At 45.9% G+C, this 18049-nt stretch overlaps 1 protein-coding gene across 3 annotated transcripts; it reads right to left on the bottom strand.

Moving 5' to 3' along the window:
- Positions 1–223: 223 nt before the first annotated feature.
- On the bottom strand, positions 224–10947 carry LOC147979509 (cyclin-T1-5-like). Of its 3 annotated transcripts, none has more exons than XR_015618824.1 (6): positions 10303–10945; positions 10126–10207; positions 7871–8005; positions 1012–7742; positions 651–796; positions 224–574 (listed from the first exon to the last, which is right to left on the bottom strand). XR_015618824.1 is itself a non-coding variant. In XM_087546970.1 (6 exons), exons 1-6 carry the CDS (start codon positions 10797–10799, stop codon positions 543–545), a joined length of 1071 nt encoding a protein of 356 aa, XP_087403096.1. In that variant the 5' UTR covers positions 10800–10936; the 3' UTR covers positions 247–542. The 3 variants fall into 3 exon arrangements, 2 of the variants coding, with proteins under 2 accessions (XP_087403097.1, XP_087403096.1); XM_087546970.1 differs by having other exon boundaries at positions 247–574; positions 7564–7742; positions 10303–10936; XM_087546971.1 differs by lacking the exon at positions 7871–8005 and having other exon boundaries at positions 7564–7742; positions 10303–10947.
- Positions 10948–18049: the final 7102 nt, after the last annotated feature.

The following is an 18049-nucleotide window of genomic DNA, read 5'->3' as shown; positions in this document are numbered from 1 at the left end:
ATTCGCAATTGAATTCCATCAATTCTGGCCCAAATGATGGGTGCCAAACAACCTGTAACAGAATTTTGAAGGACTAATGATTTTTCTCATGAAATACAGAGTTGAACTATTCCTCAAAGGGTGGTTAATTGATAGTGCTCTTAAGAGTTCTTGATCGCTGGACTGAACAGCTTAAAAATACTTCTTTCAAATTGCTCAAAGGGTGGTTAATTGGTTTTGGAAATACATCAGATGAAACTCGTTAAATGTGTATCACACTCAAAAAGAAAACTTGCATACGTCCACATATAGCACACTACTTTACAGAAAAGGGAAATGATAACAGACATGACAACTTTTGTCCTTTTTGAACATGGCAACACTCTTTAGTCGTAGAAATAAAATGAAAAACAATTGAGTATATTTTCAAACTATCAATGCTATCCAGTAGTTCAAGACGTGTTGCCACCATATCCAGGTATACATATTTGTATAAGAAGTGGCCACTAAACCATGTAAAAGGATATGTTGGTATAAAAAGCAAGCATATGGAATCTACGATTCTAAAGTAGCTCCTTCAACTGTTGGACAACATCTGCAATTGCAACAGATTAGTGTTGTCAATCCAAAGATAAAATATGCTCACACTGCAACTAGAGAGGACAAGTTACCTTGAACAATATGCGGTGTCGTTTTGAACTCATGCCAGAAATTTTGGTGAAAGGTAATGTCATAGCGGAGGAATTTTCCAGCAAGGAATGCAGCTCCAGCCGCAATATGATGAGGTTTGAACTGAAGCCAAAGAGAACTCCGAAGCCTGTATTACAAAAATAATTAATATAGATGGATAACACAAACAGAAATGAACACTATTAAGAGAGCTGGACAAACCATTGATTAGTGGAACCGTGTCAATGAAAAATAAGGTCGTTTTTTTAGACAATACAAGTCATATCAACAAAAAATGTCAAGATCCAACCAAATAGCAACATATTAAAGAAAAACAAACAAGCCATACACCAAGGTCCTTACCACTAACAGATGCTTCAGGTGATAATATTATCGAAGAACCATCTGCAGGATTGCTTTATTGCTGAACTCTAGCAATTACACATGCCTCTTGTGATGCATATAACAATTATTTGACCAAATAATTCTCCAGCAGCATATGCCAACCCAGGGATTGTGAATGTCATTTCACCATGACAAGATGAGATTTGCAAAGCACGGAACGGAGAAGATAGCATGTCCATGTCCAAGCAACATTGGACTTGTTCTTGTTTACTAACCAAATCTCAGGGTTTTTTTTTGTATCAACTCTAATATCATGAAGCAAGATTTTAAATAGCATGCAGCCTGTGCTTCCATATATGGCCATTGTTGCCAAAGATGAAGTTAACCTTCTCAAGGACCATATTACATATGCACCAATGTACATTTTCCACCGCTTTATAAATGAAAAATGACGCACTAGGGCTTTTCAGTGATATGCTGCCTTTTGTAAAGCAAAAAGGAAGGAAATTATAGTCTGAGACATCTATAAACAGAAATTCCAAGGGATCCACTAATGATGGAACGAGCATAGCATGACCACTTTATAGCCTAAATAGAAATGTACAAGCATAAGCAAAGTTGCATACAAAGAGGAGCAACTGCTTGATCACAAATATAACAACTATGTCTGTTACAATCACATCTTGAATGTGCAAAATATATAATACTACACAAATTGACAGTGATAAAAAACAAGGGACCAGCCATGAGAGCCTACATCTGTAGTAGCTCAAAAGAATGGCAAATAAGTTTCAGTGTGAAAGGTGTGCTTCTTTTCTTAAATTGGACTGTGTTGTCACTGTATTCCCAGAAAAAGGTGCCAATAAAGTTAGAATAACATTACGAGCTTAAAGATTGTCTAACAGTCAAGGTTCAACAGTTGCAGTGAAGCGAGGCTGCGAGAAGTGTGACTTCAGTTAAAATGAAAAGGATAATGTTTAGGGCAAAGATTGAGTCTGGACGTTAGGTGCATAATCTTTCCTTCCTTGAGTTCACATTTTCATTTGTCCCAAATATCACATCACACCACATAATGATGTAAAATACACTTTTATGACAACCGCACCAATCCGCTACAGAAATTCTAACAGTGTAACACAAAATTGCATACAGCACACAGAATCGAATGGCATCCACTTGCACACATGAGAGTTCAAACTAGTCCAACAAAAACCTTACTGGAGCTGACACGACAAAATCATCTTGCTCATAAATGTGCATGCATACTTGAACAGAAACCAAATATATCATATAATTTTTCAGTGATGCTTAATGTCATTCGACATCTCAAACTCTTTGTTACAGATATGTACTATTGAAACAAGCCCTAGCACGACCACACCGTTAATCTCTGAATGTTATTTGCATATCAAATTTCCATTTACATGTGGCACAGGAAACCCATAGCAATATTACCGGGTACCACGCTGATAACAATTTTCTGTCCGTTGTGCAACGTAAAAACTCAGCCACTCTTATGGAGATGAAATCCAAAAGATTTTCGTTGGGGCGTAACCCTCTTAGCGACGCACCACATCGGAACCCGGGTGTGGTGTCAAATGGGCAAGCCCCCCCCCCCCCCCCCCCGTGGCGCGTCGTATCTTCATCTAGATACGGTGGCAAGTGAGCGAGGATCGGGTCGTCGCACCCTTAGTGGCGCGCCACATCAGCGCCCGGATGTAGTGGAAAACGAGCAAGGGTCTTCACATTTGACTCGACGAGTGCGAAGGGTAAGGAAGCTAGCCGAGCCTAGGAGGATCCGCTTAGGTATCTGGAACGTAGGGTCTTTGACAGGGAAGCTTCGGGAGCTAGTTGATGCAGCGGTGAGGAGAGGTGTTGATATCCTCTGAGAAACCAAATGAGGGGGAGGGTAGGCATCTTGATCAACAAGAGCCTCAAGTATGAAGTGGTAAACGTCAAGAGACGTGAGGACCGGATTATCCTGGTCAAGCTGACTTAGTTCTCAATGTTATCAGCGCATATGCCCCGCAAATAGGCCACAATGAGAACACCAAGAGGGAGTTCTAGGAAGGCCTAGAGGACATGGTTAGGAGTGTACCGATTGGCAAGAAGCTCTTCATAGGAGGAGACATCAATGGCCACGTGGGTACAACTAACACAGGTTTTGAAGGGGTGCATGGGGCCTTTGGCTATGGCATCACAAATCAAGGAGAAGATGTCTTAAGCTTTGCTCTAGCCTACGACATGATCATAGCTAACACCCTCTTTAAAAAGAGGGAATCACATCTGGTGACTTTTAGTAGTGGTCAGCACTCTAGCCAAATTGATTTCATCCTCTCGACAAGAGAAGATAGGTGTGCATGCCTAGATTGTAAGGTGATACCTAGAGAGAGTGTTATCCCTCGGCATAAGCTGGTGGTTGCTGCCTTCCGCTTTCGGACTCGTGTCCAGCGGAATAAGCGTGCCAAAGTCGCTAGAACAAAGTGGTGGAAGCTCAAGGAGGAGGTAGCTCAGAAGTTCAAGGAGAGGGTCATTAAGGAGGGCCCTTGGGAGGAAGGAGGGGATACAGACAATGTGTGGTTGAAGATGGCGACCTGCATTCGTAAGGTGGACTCGGAGGAGTTTGGAGTGTCCAGGGGAAGGAGAAGCGGCGCTAAGGACACCTGGTGGTGGAACGATGATGCCCAAAAGGCGATTAAGGAGAAGAAAGATTGTTTCAGACGCCTATACCTGGATAGGAGTGCAGACAACATAGAGAAGTACAAGATGATGAAGAAGGCTGCAAAGCAAGCTGTCAGTGAAGCAAGGGGTCAAGCGTACGAGGACCTCTACCAACGGTTAGGCACGAAGGAAGGCGAAAGGGACATCTATAAGATGGCCAAGATCCGTGAGAGGAAGGCGAGGGATACTGGCCAAGTCAAATGCATCAAGGACGGAGCAGACCAACTCCTGGTGAAGGACGAGGAGATTAAGCATAGATGGCGGAAGTACTTCAACAAGCTGTTCAATGGGGAGAATGAGAGTTGTACCATTGAACTAGACGACTCCTTTGATGAGACCAGCATGTGTTTTGTGCGGTGAATCCAGGAGTCTGAAGTCAAGGAGGCTTTAAAAAGGATGAAAGGAAGCAAGGCAATGGGTCCTGATGGTATCCCCATTGAGGTGTGGAAAGGCCTCGGGACAAAGCGATAGTATGGCTAACCAAGCTTTTCAACCTTATTTTTCGAGCAAACAAGATGCCAGAAGAATGGAGACGAAGTATATTAGTACCGATCTTCAAGAACAAGGGGGATGTTCAGAGTTGTACTAATTATCATGGAATTAAGCTAATGAGCCATACAATGAAGCTATGGGAGAGAGTCATTGAGCTTTGCTCAAGAAAAACGACAAGCGTGACCAAAAATCAGTTTGGTTTCATGACTAGGAGGTTGACCATGGAAGCCATTTTCTTGGTACGACAACTTATGGAGAGATACAGGGAGCAAAAGAAGAACTTGCATATGGTGCTCATTGACTTGGAGAAGGCTTGTGATAAGATACTGCCGAATATCATGTGGTGGGCCTTGGAGAAACACAAAGTCCCAGCAAAGTACATTACCCTCATCCCTCATCAAGGACATGCACGATAATGTTGTGAAAAGTGTCCGAACAAGTGATGTCGACACTGATGACTTCCTGATTAAGATAGGACTGCATCAGGGGTCAGCTTTGAGCCCTTATCTTTGCCTTGGTGATGGATTAGGTCACAAGGGATATACAAGGAGATACTCATGGTGTATGCTCTTTGCGGATGATGTGGTGCTAGTTGATGATAGTTGGGCGGGGGTCAATAGGAAGTTAGAGTTACAGAGAGAAACCTTGGAATCGAAAGGTTTTAGGCTTAGTAGAACTAAAATCAAGTACATGAGGTGCGGTTTCAGTACTACTAGGCGCGAGGAGGAGGTTAGCCTGGATGGACAGGTGGTGCCTCAGAAGGACACCTTTCAATATTTGGGGTCAATGCTGCAAAAGGATGGAGGTATTGATGAAGATGTGAATCATCGCATCAAAGCCGGATGGATGAAGTGGCGCCAAGCTTCTGGCATTCTCTGTGACAAGAGTGCCACAAAAGCTAAAAGGCAAGTTCTACAGGACGGCGGTTCAACCCGCAATGTTGTATGGCGCTGAGTGTTGGACAAGTTCAACAGTTAGGTGTGGCGGAGATGCGCATGTTGAGGTGGATGTGTGGCCACACGAGGAAGGATCGAGCCCGGAATGATGATATATGAGATAGAGTTGGGGTAGCACCAATTGAAGAGAAGCTTGTCCAACATCGTCTGAGATGGTTTGGGCATATTCAACGCAGGCCTCCAGAAGCTCCAGTGCATAGCGGAAGGCTAAAGCACGCGGGTAATGTCAAGAGAGGTCGGGGTAGACCGAATTTGACATGGGACGAGTCCGTGAAGAGAGATCCGAAGGACTGGAGTATCACCAAAGAACCAGCTATGGACAGGGGTGCGTGGAAGCCTGCTATCCATGTGCCAGAACCATGAGTTGGTCGCGAGATCTGATGGGTTTCACCTCTAGCCTACCCCAACTTGTTTGGGACTAAGGGCTTCGTTGTTGTTGCATTGGAAGTGCAACTTAATAATTTATATGTTTGGACAATAATATGTTAAAAGATTCAGAATGGACTATGGAGACATAGTTTGAGTAAATTTGTCCCAATAAATTATTTCAAAATAACGTACTTTTAAGGTACTAGAGATAGAGATATATTACCATAGAAAATAGTTTCGGAAGTTCCATCCCAGAGCCCATGAAATATCAAGCGATAAAAGAGAGCGACTTGAGGAAGTATAACAATTTACAAAGGCTATCAAATGGGCTAGCACAATAAAACTGTATCCAGGACAGCAAAACAGAACTAGTCCTATGCAAATATGGTTTAACAAACTTAAGTTTGCGCCATGATACCAGTATCATAGCATTCTTGTGGATACAAAATTGCATGTTCACAACACTTGACATGCTACCAGTAGCATAGCATTCTTGTGGAAACAAAATTACATGTTCACAGCACCTGGCATGCTTCTTCAGCACTGTGTTCACAACTGTATATTGGATTGGAATTCCCAGTCTTGAGATGGTGTTCTCACACTTTCCACACTTTTGCAATGGCATACATGTCATTCACATACTTAGAAAGTAAAGACTTGGGCCTTCTATCTAGCATAGCATGGGGTCGGTCTCGCCATACGAAGGTACCACTAACAGCTTCCTCTACGAGCTTTTAGGGATTTAGAATTAATGCACACCATAGTCTCAATGCAAATTTACAAAGAGTGGACGATTTTTCAAAAAAAAATTAACTCATGCTCACATATGTCACGTAGATTTCATGTCCACAGAACAGCGTGGCTAGAGTTTATGCCAATATTTACCCAATGTCAGGGGAATTTGAACCGATGCTTTTGGAAGTCCCACATAACTACATTATCTACCTCCAAGAAGGTTATCTTCTTTTTGAAATATGAAAATATTTATCCTTGAAGAATGTTATTCTATACAATTGCTTGAATATGGCAGACCACTGCATTAGTTATGCAAACAATTTATACTACCATTGCAATAGCATACACCTTCATGCACAGAATGGATAATTGCTTTTGGATAGTTTTAGAAAGGTTGCATATACATAGAATCAACAATCTACATCAAATTGAGCTCATATTTGTCGTTGAAGTATGGGAAAAGAGAAAATTAAGATAAACATATACAGTTGCTGGATGAATCTTTATAAAGTTTTGGGAACTTCAACTAACAACAATTACATCAAGTTGACATTGCAACACAGCAAAACTATGAGTGATAGTCCATATAGTCTTTTGTGTTAGTTGTGGATGCCATCCTTTGATACTAATTGTCTGGCAGATAGGGAGAGTACAAGAAATGATTAACACTTTGAAATGTTAGATCTCACTTCATAAAAAAATCACACTGAAATGTCTAATCATTTCGGTGATACAATTTGAACAAGTGTTGCACTGGCACCATTCAGATCAAGTTATAGTGCTTTGGTAGAAGATCAACTGACTAATACACATTGCTCCCAGATGAGGTTAGTTCGTAGTGAAATGTAGATTAGTTGACTAATACACATTGGCAGAAGATCAGTTGTATCTTCATTCCAGTCTTGCTACCTAATAGGTCCACAAAGCAATGGCTGACTAGCATTTACCTTCATAACAACCTCCATTTAACATCTCATATGTTCAGCTGTTCTTTTGTTTTCTGTCCATTTGCCAGATTGTAATAGGTATTCATGATTGTACCGGTATAACCCGCATATGACATGCACAGAGCATCCTACCAGTTTAAAAAGACAATATCTAAAACACCCAGCCTGATCCAACATTAATAAAAGCCAAAATCCAACCAGTACACATGGTAATTAGACAATGTTTGCAACCACAATAATATGAATGGTGTACAATATACATTGAACTTTGTTAATAATTAGAATTGAATAAATGAATGATGTCAGCAAATAAAGATCAATTAATGTGTTCAGCGATGTGAAATACTTACCCTTCATTAATCAGACTCAAGGCAACGTTAAATATAACGGAATGTGAAAGTCCTAGTCTGCTCAAAGCAGATGAAAGTGAAGTATATGGATGGACCACTTCAAGTTCAAAATCAAGTGTTGTCAGTATCATCTGCTCCGCCTGTATTACACTTTCTCGGTACAGTTCAAACCAGTTTTGCTGCAGAAAAAGAAATACCAACCATTGATTCACTAGCACATAGCAGATATAAGAACACTGAAATTAACATGGGCAAACTAAACATAGTTGTATTGTATATTGAGAAAGTATCTGTTGATTCTACTTACACCACGCGACATGTAAGGAAGGAGATTGAATTCTTGGTTTTCAGAAACTTCACATGAAGCCCTAAGAATAGTATTCAAAAGGCATGTTGTTTCCTCTGTCTTTGACGCCAGAAACAATGCCGCGGTCGCAACCAACTTGCAAATTCAAAGAAGATAATATTATGATATTGAATCTCTCATATCTGCTTATGGAGAGGATAAAATCACAACAAATATTGGTTCTTAGATAACTGTCTCATTCAAGTGAATAGCTTAGATTCTAGACAACAGATGGGCTTTGACCAGTCAACAAACTAAGCAATGCAAAGGCGGGCCAAGTTAAAGAAATAGACACATAAATGATCATAACATGGGCAGCACTCTCCGCCAGTTGACCGGCACCGGCACGGGGCGCTGATTGGTCGCCACGTGCTCCATTAGATTAGGACACCCCCAGCCGCTCGATCGTGATTCATCTCTCTCGCCCGCTCAGGTCAATGGCGGAGAAAAAAATCCCCACGTGACGCGCATATCTCTGGCCTCCCGTCCATGTGTTTCTAGCTCAGCATCCTCGTTCATTGAAGGCACATAGGTGTCCCCGATAGTCATCGCCACAGTCGTCGTGGATGCCGTCGAGACTCGTCGCAGCACCCGTCAACCCAGACATAGCACCGCCAGCCACCAGTTGCAGCCCTGCTCACCGCTCACCGGAGTCCCCTGCACGGTGCGGCACAAGCGCCAGGCATTTGAAGCTCTGCCGCCAATGGTTCCAGCACACGGTCACGGCATTGGCCGCCTCGCAGTGCCGCGAGCTAGTAGCAACTCGGCGCACGCCCTTTGCAGCATCTCCACGCGTAGTTCCTACCATGGCCGGCCACCGTTGCATCGTCACGCCATCATCCACTCGTCGCAAGGCCATTTGCACATACCGCACGTTGTTCCTAGCATCCCCGCGCATCGTGCCTAGCATCCCCGTGCATCGTTCCTAGCATCACATTTGCAGTATCCTTCGCAGCACGTCGGCATCTTGCAGCAGCGGGCATCTTCGTTGCAAGCGCTCGCCTCTGCTGGTTGCAGCTCCACCGGCCGCGGTTTGCAGCACCCCTCCCAGCACATCACCTCCTGGTCGCCCCAAGCAGCACCCGGCGTCGTCGGTTCGTAGCCCACCGACTGCAGCATTGTCGTGACGCCTTGCTGTGGGGGTATTGGCGCTCGCCACATCTCCGGCACCGCAGTTGAGCACGCGATGTGGTTGCCGGCTAAGAAGCATGGAACAAAAATTAGCGCTTGGCCGTCCTGATAGCGCGGGACACAGAGACACGGCAGGATACGGCCGGATACGCGTATCCTGTAGTATCTCCTGATTTTCAATTTAAAGAAAAAGAAAAAACGAGTTTCTCATAGCCTCCTAGGCAGCAGTGAACACGCCGCCGCCTACCGGATCGAAGCCGTCGCCGCCGCTGCCTGGAATCAACCGGCGACCGCTACCCCTAGCACCAACAACCTCTCCTCCCGACGGCAGGTAACCCCAACTACCCAAACCCAACAGCCTCTCCTCAACCTCATCTCTTTTATTCTGATTTTCTTCAATTGAACTGCTGGCTGCTGTGTGCTGCTGCTTGCTACGGTGCTACCCATGTCGTGCTGCTCTTTGAATGCTTGTGTTGCTTGTTGTTAGGTAGCAATAGCATGGCACCTGGGAGCGCCACAACCGGTACCGGTAACCAATCGTCCGTGGGTAAGAGTGAAGGGCAGCCATGTCCTGGTGCTGTACATCCCAAGCATCCTGTGTAGTCTTCTTCAGTCTCTAATACTAGACCAGCGTTTGATGCGTTTTGCAAGATGGAACTTGCAATGACATGGGACTATGGGAGGATCAATCAAGCACTTGATAAAGGAGACACCAAATGGGGCAGTATTATGATATCTTTCTCATTATTATTTTTGTCTTAACTCTATATTACATGGCATTATGATCATTAGTCAACATGGCAAAGATGTGTTTATTTTTCTCATTATATAGAGTAGGTGGTAAAGCTACTATCTCAATCTGCATATTAGTGGAGTGGCGTTGGTTGGTATAGGGACTGAAAAGAACTTATTATACAATATAGCAGGTCCTTCCCAGTGATAAACGAACATCCAAATCAATCTCATTGAAATATTCTTGCAAAACGATTTTATATTATTGGGACGGAGGGAGTAATTTTTAACTCATAAGTTGCAATAGCATTACTGACAAGATTCCTGTAAAAGAAGAGGTGAAGGCAACTAACAAATCTGTCGTTGCAGGCATGGGATCTGTGGAAAAAGAACCGATGGCAATACACCACTGCCGTCGCAACAGTCGTCTGCGGCCTATGTCAAACACAAACACAAGCACTACGATCAGTAATCATGGAGACAAATCACCAAACAAAACCAACAAACCGCAGAGCCAGCAGCGAGTTTACAGCCCAAGGCGGAAGCCGAGGCAGCGCAGGTAGGCGCAGTAGGACGCGCGCAACCTTGCCTCCAAAGCGGAGTCGATGCCGTCCTTCCACGAAGGTGACCTTCGCTCGATCTCCTCTCGCGACAGCAACGCCCTGGCGTCACCATCCTTGGGATGTCTCGTCGGCAACAGGCGTGGCACGGCCGCGACCGGCGGATCACACCGGGGCTCTGGCGCGCGGCGAGCCCGCTTCGGCGGAGGTGGGCCCGGGGCCCGCTGAGAGGGGGGCGGAAAGATAGGTTCCTGGAGGTGGGAGAGAGCGAGCGGATCGTGGCGGGGGTGGTAGGGGGCAGTGTTGGCATGGGGACATGGCTGGGGGTACGGTTGGGAATGGGTGTGGTACGCGTCGTCATGGTCACGGCCGCGGCGGCGGGGGCGGTGGGGAGGAGGGTGGTCATGGCTATAGGGGTGAGGTCGGTGCCTGACCAGGTCAGGGTGGAAAGGCTGAGAGAAGGACATTGCGGCGGCGGCGGCGGCGGCGACGGTGCGGGTGGGAATCGGATCAGGTCAGGGAACCGAAGAAGGATGAGGACTTGCGTTCTAGAGTATCAGGCTAGCCATGGACCGTAGGATGAGAAGTATGATGGCTACAGATCTTGCAGTTGTACAGCCCCACGGCGTGGTGCCGCCGCGTGGCTAAATTCATTATTTTGACCCTTTTATATACGAAGTTAAGCAGGATTTGATCTTACTTAAAAAAACAGATTTGGGCCTTTTTCTACCGTCAATCGCTCCTGCGCCAGCCACATGGAAAAGGGACCTAGCGCCTAGGACCCTGGGTAGGATGTGTCGCCCTGCCATAAGAGTCCTGTAGTGGGATAAGTGGTTGGGGCCCCCACCGACCCATTCATCCCAATCTCCTTTCTCTCTCCCTCACCCAAGTATCCATTAGATCCACTCTTCATTGATTGAGATTTGTCCGGTGGATCCGGATCATTAGGTACCTCTGTAACGCTCCGGATATAACTTTCCCAATTTGTACTCCAACTCTTGCCGTTTTCAGCGTTAAGTTATATTTATTTTCTCGGGTTCGGGTCTTTGTCTCCGTGTGTTGTTTCGTTGTCATGCATCTCATATCATGTCATCATGTGCATTGCATTGGCATACGTGTTTATCTCATGCATTCGAGCATTTTCCCCGTTGCCCGTTTTGCATTCCGGCGCTTCGTTCTCCTCCGGTGGTCATTTCTAACTTTCTTTCGTGTGTGGGGATTAAACATTTCCGGATTGGACCGAGACTTACCAAGCGGCCTTGGTTTACTACCGGTAGACCGCCTGTCAAGTTTCGTATCATTTGGACTTCGTTTGATACTCCAACGGTTAACCGAGGGACCGAAAAGGCCTCGTGTGTGTTGCAGCCCAACACCCCTTCAATTTGGCCCAAAACCCACCAAACTCTGCTCCATCATCTAGAGCGTTCGATCACGATCGCGTGGCCGAAAACCGCACCTCATTTGGACTCTCCTAACTCTCTCTATGCCTATATATACACCCTCCTCTGAAATTCGCGGTTCATTCTTCCCCTAACCCTAAAAATCCCTCTCCGCCGCCGCCGGACGTATCCGGACGGAGCCGGACAACGTCCGGATTCCACCGCCGCCAACCGCACAGCGCCACGTGGCACCCGCCACCTCGCCGCCGCCGCGGGCCGGGGAGCCCGGAGCCGGCCCCCGCGGCCCGATCCGCCCGCGCCATCATCATCACTCCGCGCCGCCCGAGCCGGACGGCTCCTCCAGCCCGGCGCTGCCGCCCGCCATTGCCGGTGCCGCCAAGCTCCTCCGCGCCGGCGTCGAGGCGCCCGCCGGCCCGGACCTCCTCGCCGCGGCCATCGTCGGGCCCCGCCGCCCTGCTTCTCCTCGCCAACGCCGCCGCCTCCCCGAGCTCTTCTCCGGCGTCCCCGGCCACCGCATCCATCAACTCCGGCGAGTTCTTCGTCTCCGGCGAACAGGACTTCCGGCGAACCTCGTTATCCGCGCCAGATCTGAGATCTGGAATTTTTTAGGGTCGACTTTTTCCCAGGGGACCCTAATTTTTTTGCATTCTTGCACATGTTATATCTCCGCATCCGTAGCTTCGTTTTGGGCATATAGCATACCAAAATGTTCGTCTCAGAGAGTACATCATTTCATTCCATTGCATCATTTTCATTTGAGCTCATCTTGATGCCCGAAATGTTGTTAGAAAAGGGCTATATGATCTAAAATTTCAGACAAGTGTTAATTTCACTAAGTCTGAGATCTGTTTTCCATTTGCGTTTTTGCCATGCTTGTTTGAACCTCATAATGGATGATTTGGCCGTAGCTCAGTGCTAAACTTTTGTTAAGCATCTTGAATGCTTCCCTGCCATGTATTTTGATGCCATGTTTGAGTGCTGTAGCATGTTCATTTCATTGCATTTAGATGCCTACTTGCTGTAAATCGCAGACCGGTGCCAATTTTGAATCGCTTGCCATTCCCAAACCGTAACTCCGATTCCGATGATCTTTATATCGTTTTCAAGCGATTTCATCTCATCTTTCCAGTGGCACACTTGGTTTTCCAAGTTGAGGCCAGGTTCATGCATTTCCTGTCATATCTTGCATTTTGCATCCCGCATCGCATCCCGCATAGCATACCATCATTGCATCTTATTGTTTGAGCTTGCACGTGGTTGATTGTATCCTTATTGCTTGTTTGTCTTGTTTGGGTAGAGCCGGGAGACGAGTTCACTACCGAGGATCCCGTTGAGTTTGCTTTTGAGGATCCAGTCAACTTTGACAGCTTTGCAGGCAAGATGATCATACCCTCGAAATCACTACTATCTTTGCTATGCTAGTTTGCTCGCTCTTTTGCTATGCCAATGCTACGATGCCTACCTTTTGCTTGTCAGCCTCCCAAATTGCCATGTCAAACCTCTAACCCACCATGTCCTAGCAAACCGTTGATTGGCTATGTTACCGCTTTGCTCAGCCCCTCTTATAGCGTTGCTAGTTGCAGGTGAAGATTGGAGCTGTTCCTTGTTGGAACATTTATTTACTCGCTGGGATATCATTATATTGCTATGTTATCTTAATGCATCTATATACTTGGTAAAGGGTGGAAGGCTCGGCCTCTCGCCTAGTGTTTTGTTCCACTCTTGCCGCCCTAGTTTCCGTCATATCGGTGTTATGTTCCCGGATTTTTGCGTTCCTTACGCGGTTGGGTTATAATGGGAACCCCTTGATAGTTCGCCTTGATTAAAGCTTTTCCAGCAATGCCCAACCTTGGTTTTACCATTTGCCACCTAGCCTCTTTTTCCCTTGGGTTTCTGAAGCCCGAGGGTCATCTTATTTAAACCCCCCCGGGCCAGTGCTCCTCTGAGTGTTGGTCGGAACTAGAGTCCTGTGCAGCGCCCCCTCGGGGAAACTCGAGGTTTGGTTTTAGTTGTATGGAGAGCTCATATGAGTGTGCCCTGAGAACGAGATATGTGCAGCTCCTATCGGGATTTGTCGGCACATTCGGGCGGTGTTGCTGGTCTTGTTTTAACCTGTCGAAATGTCTTGTTGTACCGGGATTCCGAGTCTGATCGGAATGTCTCGGGTGGAGGTCTATTCCTTCGTTGACCGTGAGAGCTTGTCATGGGCTAAGTTGGGACTCCCCTGCAGGGATTGAACTTTCGAAAGCCGTGCCCGCGGTTATGGGCAGATGGGAATTTGTTAATGTCCGGTTGTAGATAACTTAAACCTTAATTTAATTAAAATGAATCAACTGAGTGTGTTACCGTGATGGCCCCTTCTGGGCGGAGTCCGGGAAGTGGACACGGTGTTGGAGTAATGCTTGCGCAGGTTGCTCTCTAGTTTTTCGATCGCGCCTTGCCTCCTCTTCTCGCTCTCTTTTGCGAATAAGTTAGCCACCATATATGCTAGTCGCTTGCTGCAGCTCCACATATATTTTGCCTTACCCCTTCCTATAAGCTTAAATAGTCTTGATCGCGAGGGTGCGAGATTACTAAGTCCCTGTGGCTCACAGATTCCTATTACACCAGATGCAGGTCCAGGTGATTCCACTCCAGGCGACGCGTATGAGCTCAAGTGGGAGTTCGACGAGGACTCTCAGCGATACTATGTGTCTTTTCCTGATGATCAATAGTGGTGCCCAGTTGGGGGTGATCGGGACCGTGTCGCATGTTGGGTTTTCTTCTATTTTGGCGCCGTAGTCGGGCCATGAGTGTTTGGATGATGTATGTTATTTATGTACTTTGATTGACGTGGCGAGTGTAAGCCAACTATGTATCTCCCCTTTTATTATTTATATTACATGGGATGTTTGTGATGATTACCTGACTTGCGACATATGCCTTCAATGCGATTATGCCTCTAAGTCGTGCCTCGACACGTGGGAGATATAGTCGCATCGAGGGCGTTACAAGTTGGTAATCAGAGCCATCCCCGACCTTAGGAGCCCCATTGCTTGATCGTTTTTAGCAGCCGAGTTGTGTCTAGAAAAAAATGTTTTGAGTCAATTAGGAATTATATATCGGAGAGTTTAGGAATTCTTTTTACTTCCCAGTCTCCTCATCGCTCTGGTAAGGCATCCTGACGTAGAGTTTTGACTCTTCTCTTCTCAAATTTCACTAAAAAAAATTTAGGATCACGCGGGTATCTTGGAATCGTTCCGATGGTTTTATGATGAGAACATTGTCTTGGTGCCTCCTGTCAGGGGTTTAGTGGAAGTGTCCCGGGGAGTTGAGCTCTGAGGTGTTGTCATCATAAATTTATCGTTGCAATTCTGGAATACCTGAGATATTTTCGCCGACATCGAAAATCTCTTTTATGCAGTTCGTTGGTGAGATAACCTCGACGCCACCCAGTACTGGGGCGGGAGTTCGGGAGTATCGCCATAACTTGTATAACGGATGCTTTTCGAAGGTTGAGGTAGATGTTTTCCGAAGGTTTCTTGGTTATGTGTTGAAGGATGGATACAACTAGATGTAGGATTTGCTAGTTTGGGTGAGATATTATGCTTCCCCTGTATCCCCAACACTTGATTGCATAACCGGAAAGGTTCAGGAGTTTCATAGGTGGGAATTCTCGTAGCTCTAGTTCTTCTTCCACGGATATTGGTTTGAGATTGGGATTTCTTACCGATTATTCGTTCTTGATCCGTACCTTGTTGATTTATTTCTCTACCTTAATTCTGCGTGGCTTCTCAATTTATGGATATGTGACCATTTCAAGAGGAATGCATTCGTTCATTTTGTTCGGATGTGAAGACTTTATGTTGCAATTTTCATTCCGTTGGATTCAGCTTCAATATTTGTCTATCAATGTGCTAATGGATGTCAACCTCTTCAGGATGGCTCCTCCAACGCGCATGACTCCGAATCCTCATCCGCCACCACCTCCACCTCCTCCGGAGGCATGGCAAGCTGTGATGGCCGCTACTAATGCAAACACACAGTTGATCATGCAAATTCTCTGAGAGCGCAATCAAGGCAGTCAAGGGAATCAAGGAAGCAATCAGAATCATTTTGCTACACTGAACCAGTTCCTTGCTAATGGGCCAAAGACGTTCAGCAATTGTGTTGAGGCATCCGATGCTGACGATTGGCTTGTGGATCTGTGTAAGCATTTTGAGTGCAGCAACGTCAGGCCTGAAGATTTCGTCAAGTTCGCTTCCTTCCAACTCAAAGATCAAGCTGCAGAATGGTTCCAGCAGTACAAGGATTCCAGAGGTGGACGTCTGATCACTTGGGATGATTTCCGTCAAGATTTCCGAGATCATCACATCCCTCAAAGTGTGGTTGAAAGTAAGCGTCAGGAATTCCGCAACTTGAAGCAAGGCTCTTTGTCTGTCTATGATTACAACAAGTTGTTCCAGAAGCTCGCCCGCTTTGCCAAGCAGGACGTACCTGATGAGAAGAGCATGATATACCAGTTCAGGGGTGGTCTCAGAGAAGAAATTCAGCTCGCTCTTGTCCTCTTTGAGCCGTTGAGATACAATGAGTTCTACAACATGGCACTGAAGCAAGAGGCTGCTCAGTTGAGGTGTGATGCTTCCAAGAAGCGAGTCAGGGATGCTACTCCTTCTTCCTCTACTCAAGTGGCCAACCAGCAGAAGTATTGGCTTCCTCCTCCTCCGTTCCGTCAGCCGTATCAGCAGAAGAGCAAAAGTGGCAGTGGTTCTTCTCACCCACCCAACCCTGGCTTTCAGAACAAGTCTTCGTCTCAACCTCCAAGATCGAGTGCTCCGTACCACCGTCCGCTTTCAGAGGTCACGTGCAACAAGTGCCAACAGAAGGGTCACTATGCCAACAAGTGTTTCAACCAGAGGCGTCTTCCTCCTCCTCCTCCTGTCAGATCGGCAAGTACAGCTGTGGTCAAGCATAACCCTAAGCACGCCAAGGTCAATTTGATGAACGCAGCTCAGGCAGAGGATTCGTCAGATGTCATCATGGGTAACCTTCCTGTTAATGATATTCCTGCAAGAGTTCTTTTTGACTCTGGTGCATCGCATTGCTTCATTTCTAAACCTTTTGCATCAAAGTATGAGTGCGATTATCAGCATCTGCAAAATTCTTTGCAAATTGTGTCACCGGGCAAGCAAATGGCAGCTAATTTCCGCGTCCCGGATATTACTATCACGTTGGGCGACTACAAGTTTCTAGCTTCTCCTATTGTTCTGGGTGACTCGGATATTGATCTTATTCTCGGAATGGATTGGCTTTCTAAGCACAAGGCTCAGCTTGATTGTGCTGCCAGGCAGATTCAATTGACTCATTCGTCTGAGGATGTAATTGTCTTTGCCGCTCGTGATGATACCATCCGTCTGTTTTCTCTCAATGAGAAGGGTGAACTCGATGCCATCTCGCAAATTCCAGTCGTTTGCGAATATCAAGACGTCTTTCCAGAAGAGCTCCCAGGAGTGCCTCGACACGTGGGAGATATAGTCGCATCGAGGGCATTGCAAGTTGGTATAAACTGATTATGTTTTTGCTATGTTCGTGTGCTTGTTAGTATTTTTTCCGATCCTTTTTGGCTCAAGGTCACTAAGGGACTTTTGTTAAGCTTGTTGAGTAGCTCCATGCCATGTTCTTCTTTGTCATAATCAGGTCCTGTAGCATGTCGTTTTGTTGCTCCGAAGAGGGCTATATGATCTGAAATTTCAGACAAGTGTTAATTTCACTAAGTCTGAGATCTGTTTACCATTTGCGTTTTTGCCATGCTTGTTTGAACCTGTTAATGGATGAATTGGCCGTAGCTCAGTGCTAGTCTTTTGTTAAGAATCTTGAATGCTTCCCTGCCATGTATTTTGTTGCCATGTTTGAGTGCTGTAGCATGTTCATCTCTTTGCATCTAGATGCCTACTTGCTGTAAATCGCAGACCGGTGCCAATTTTGAATCGCTTGCCATTTCCAAACCGTAACTCCGATTCCGGCGTTCTTTATATCATTTTCAAGCGATTTAATCTCATCTTTCCAGTGGCACACTTGGTTTTCCATGTTGAGGCCAGGTTCATGCATTCCCTGTCATATCTTGCATTTTGCATACCGCATCGCATCCCGCATAGCATATCATCTTTGCATCTTATTGTTTGAGCTTGCACGTGGTTGATCGTATCCTTGTTGCTTGTTTGTCTTGTTTGGGTAGAGCCGGGAGACGAGTTCGCTAACGAGGAGCCCGTTGAGTTTGCTTTTGAGGATCCAGTCAACTCTGACAGCTTTGCAGGCAAGATGATCACACCCTTGAAATC

This window comes from Triticum urartu, chromosome 3A (assembly GCF_056163025.1).
Source record: "Triticum urartu cultivar PI428250 chromosome 3A, HENAU_Tu73, whole genome shotgun sequence".
NCBI classification, from domain to species: domain Eukaryota; kingdom Viridiplantae; phylum Streptophyta; class Magnoliopsida; order Poales; family Poaceae; genus Triticum; species Triticum urartu.
This window is presented reverse-complemented; position numbering and strand designations above follow the sequence as displayed.

Excerpts from the sequence above, each read along its gene's own strand:
- LOC147979509 (XM_087546970.1), bottom strand. The coding sequence starts at position 10,799 with ATGTCCTTCTCTCAGCCTTTCCACCCTGACCTGGTCAGGCACCGACCT. Across the intron at positions 8,006-10,125 it reads ATGCCTGCAACGACAGATTT|TTGGTTGCGACCGCGGCATT; the intron begins GTTAGTTGCCTT and ends TGAATTTGCAAG. Across the intron at positions 7,743-7,870 it reads TTCCTTACATGTCGCGTGGT|CAAAACTGGTTTGAACTGTA; the intron begins GTAAGTAGAATC and ends CTTTTTCTGCAG.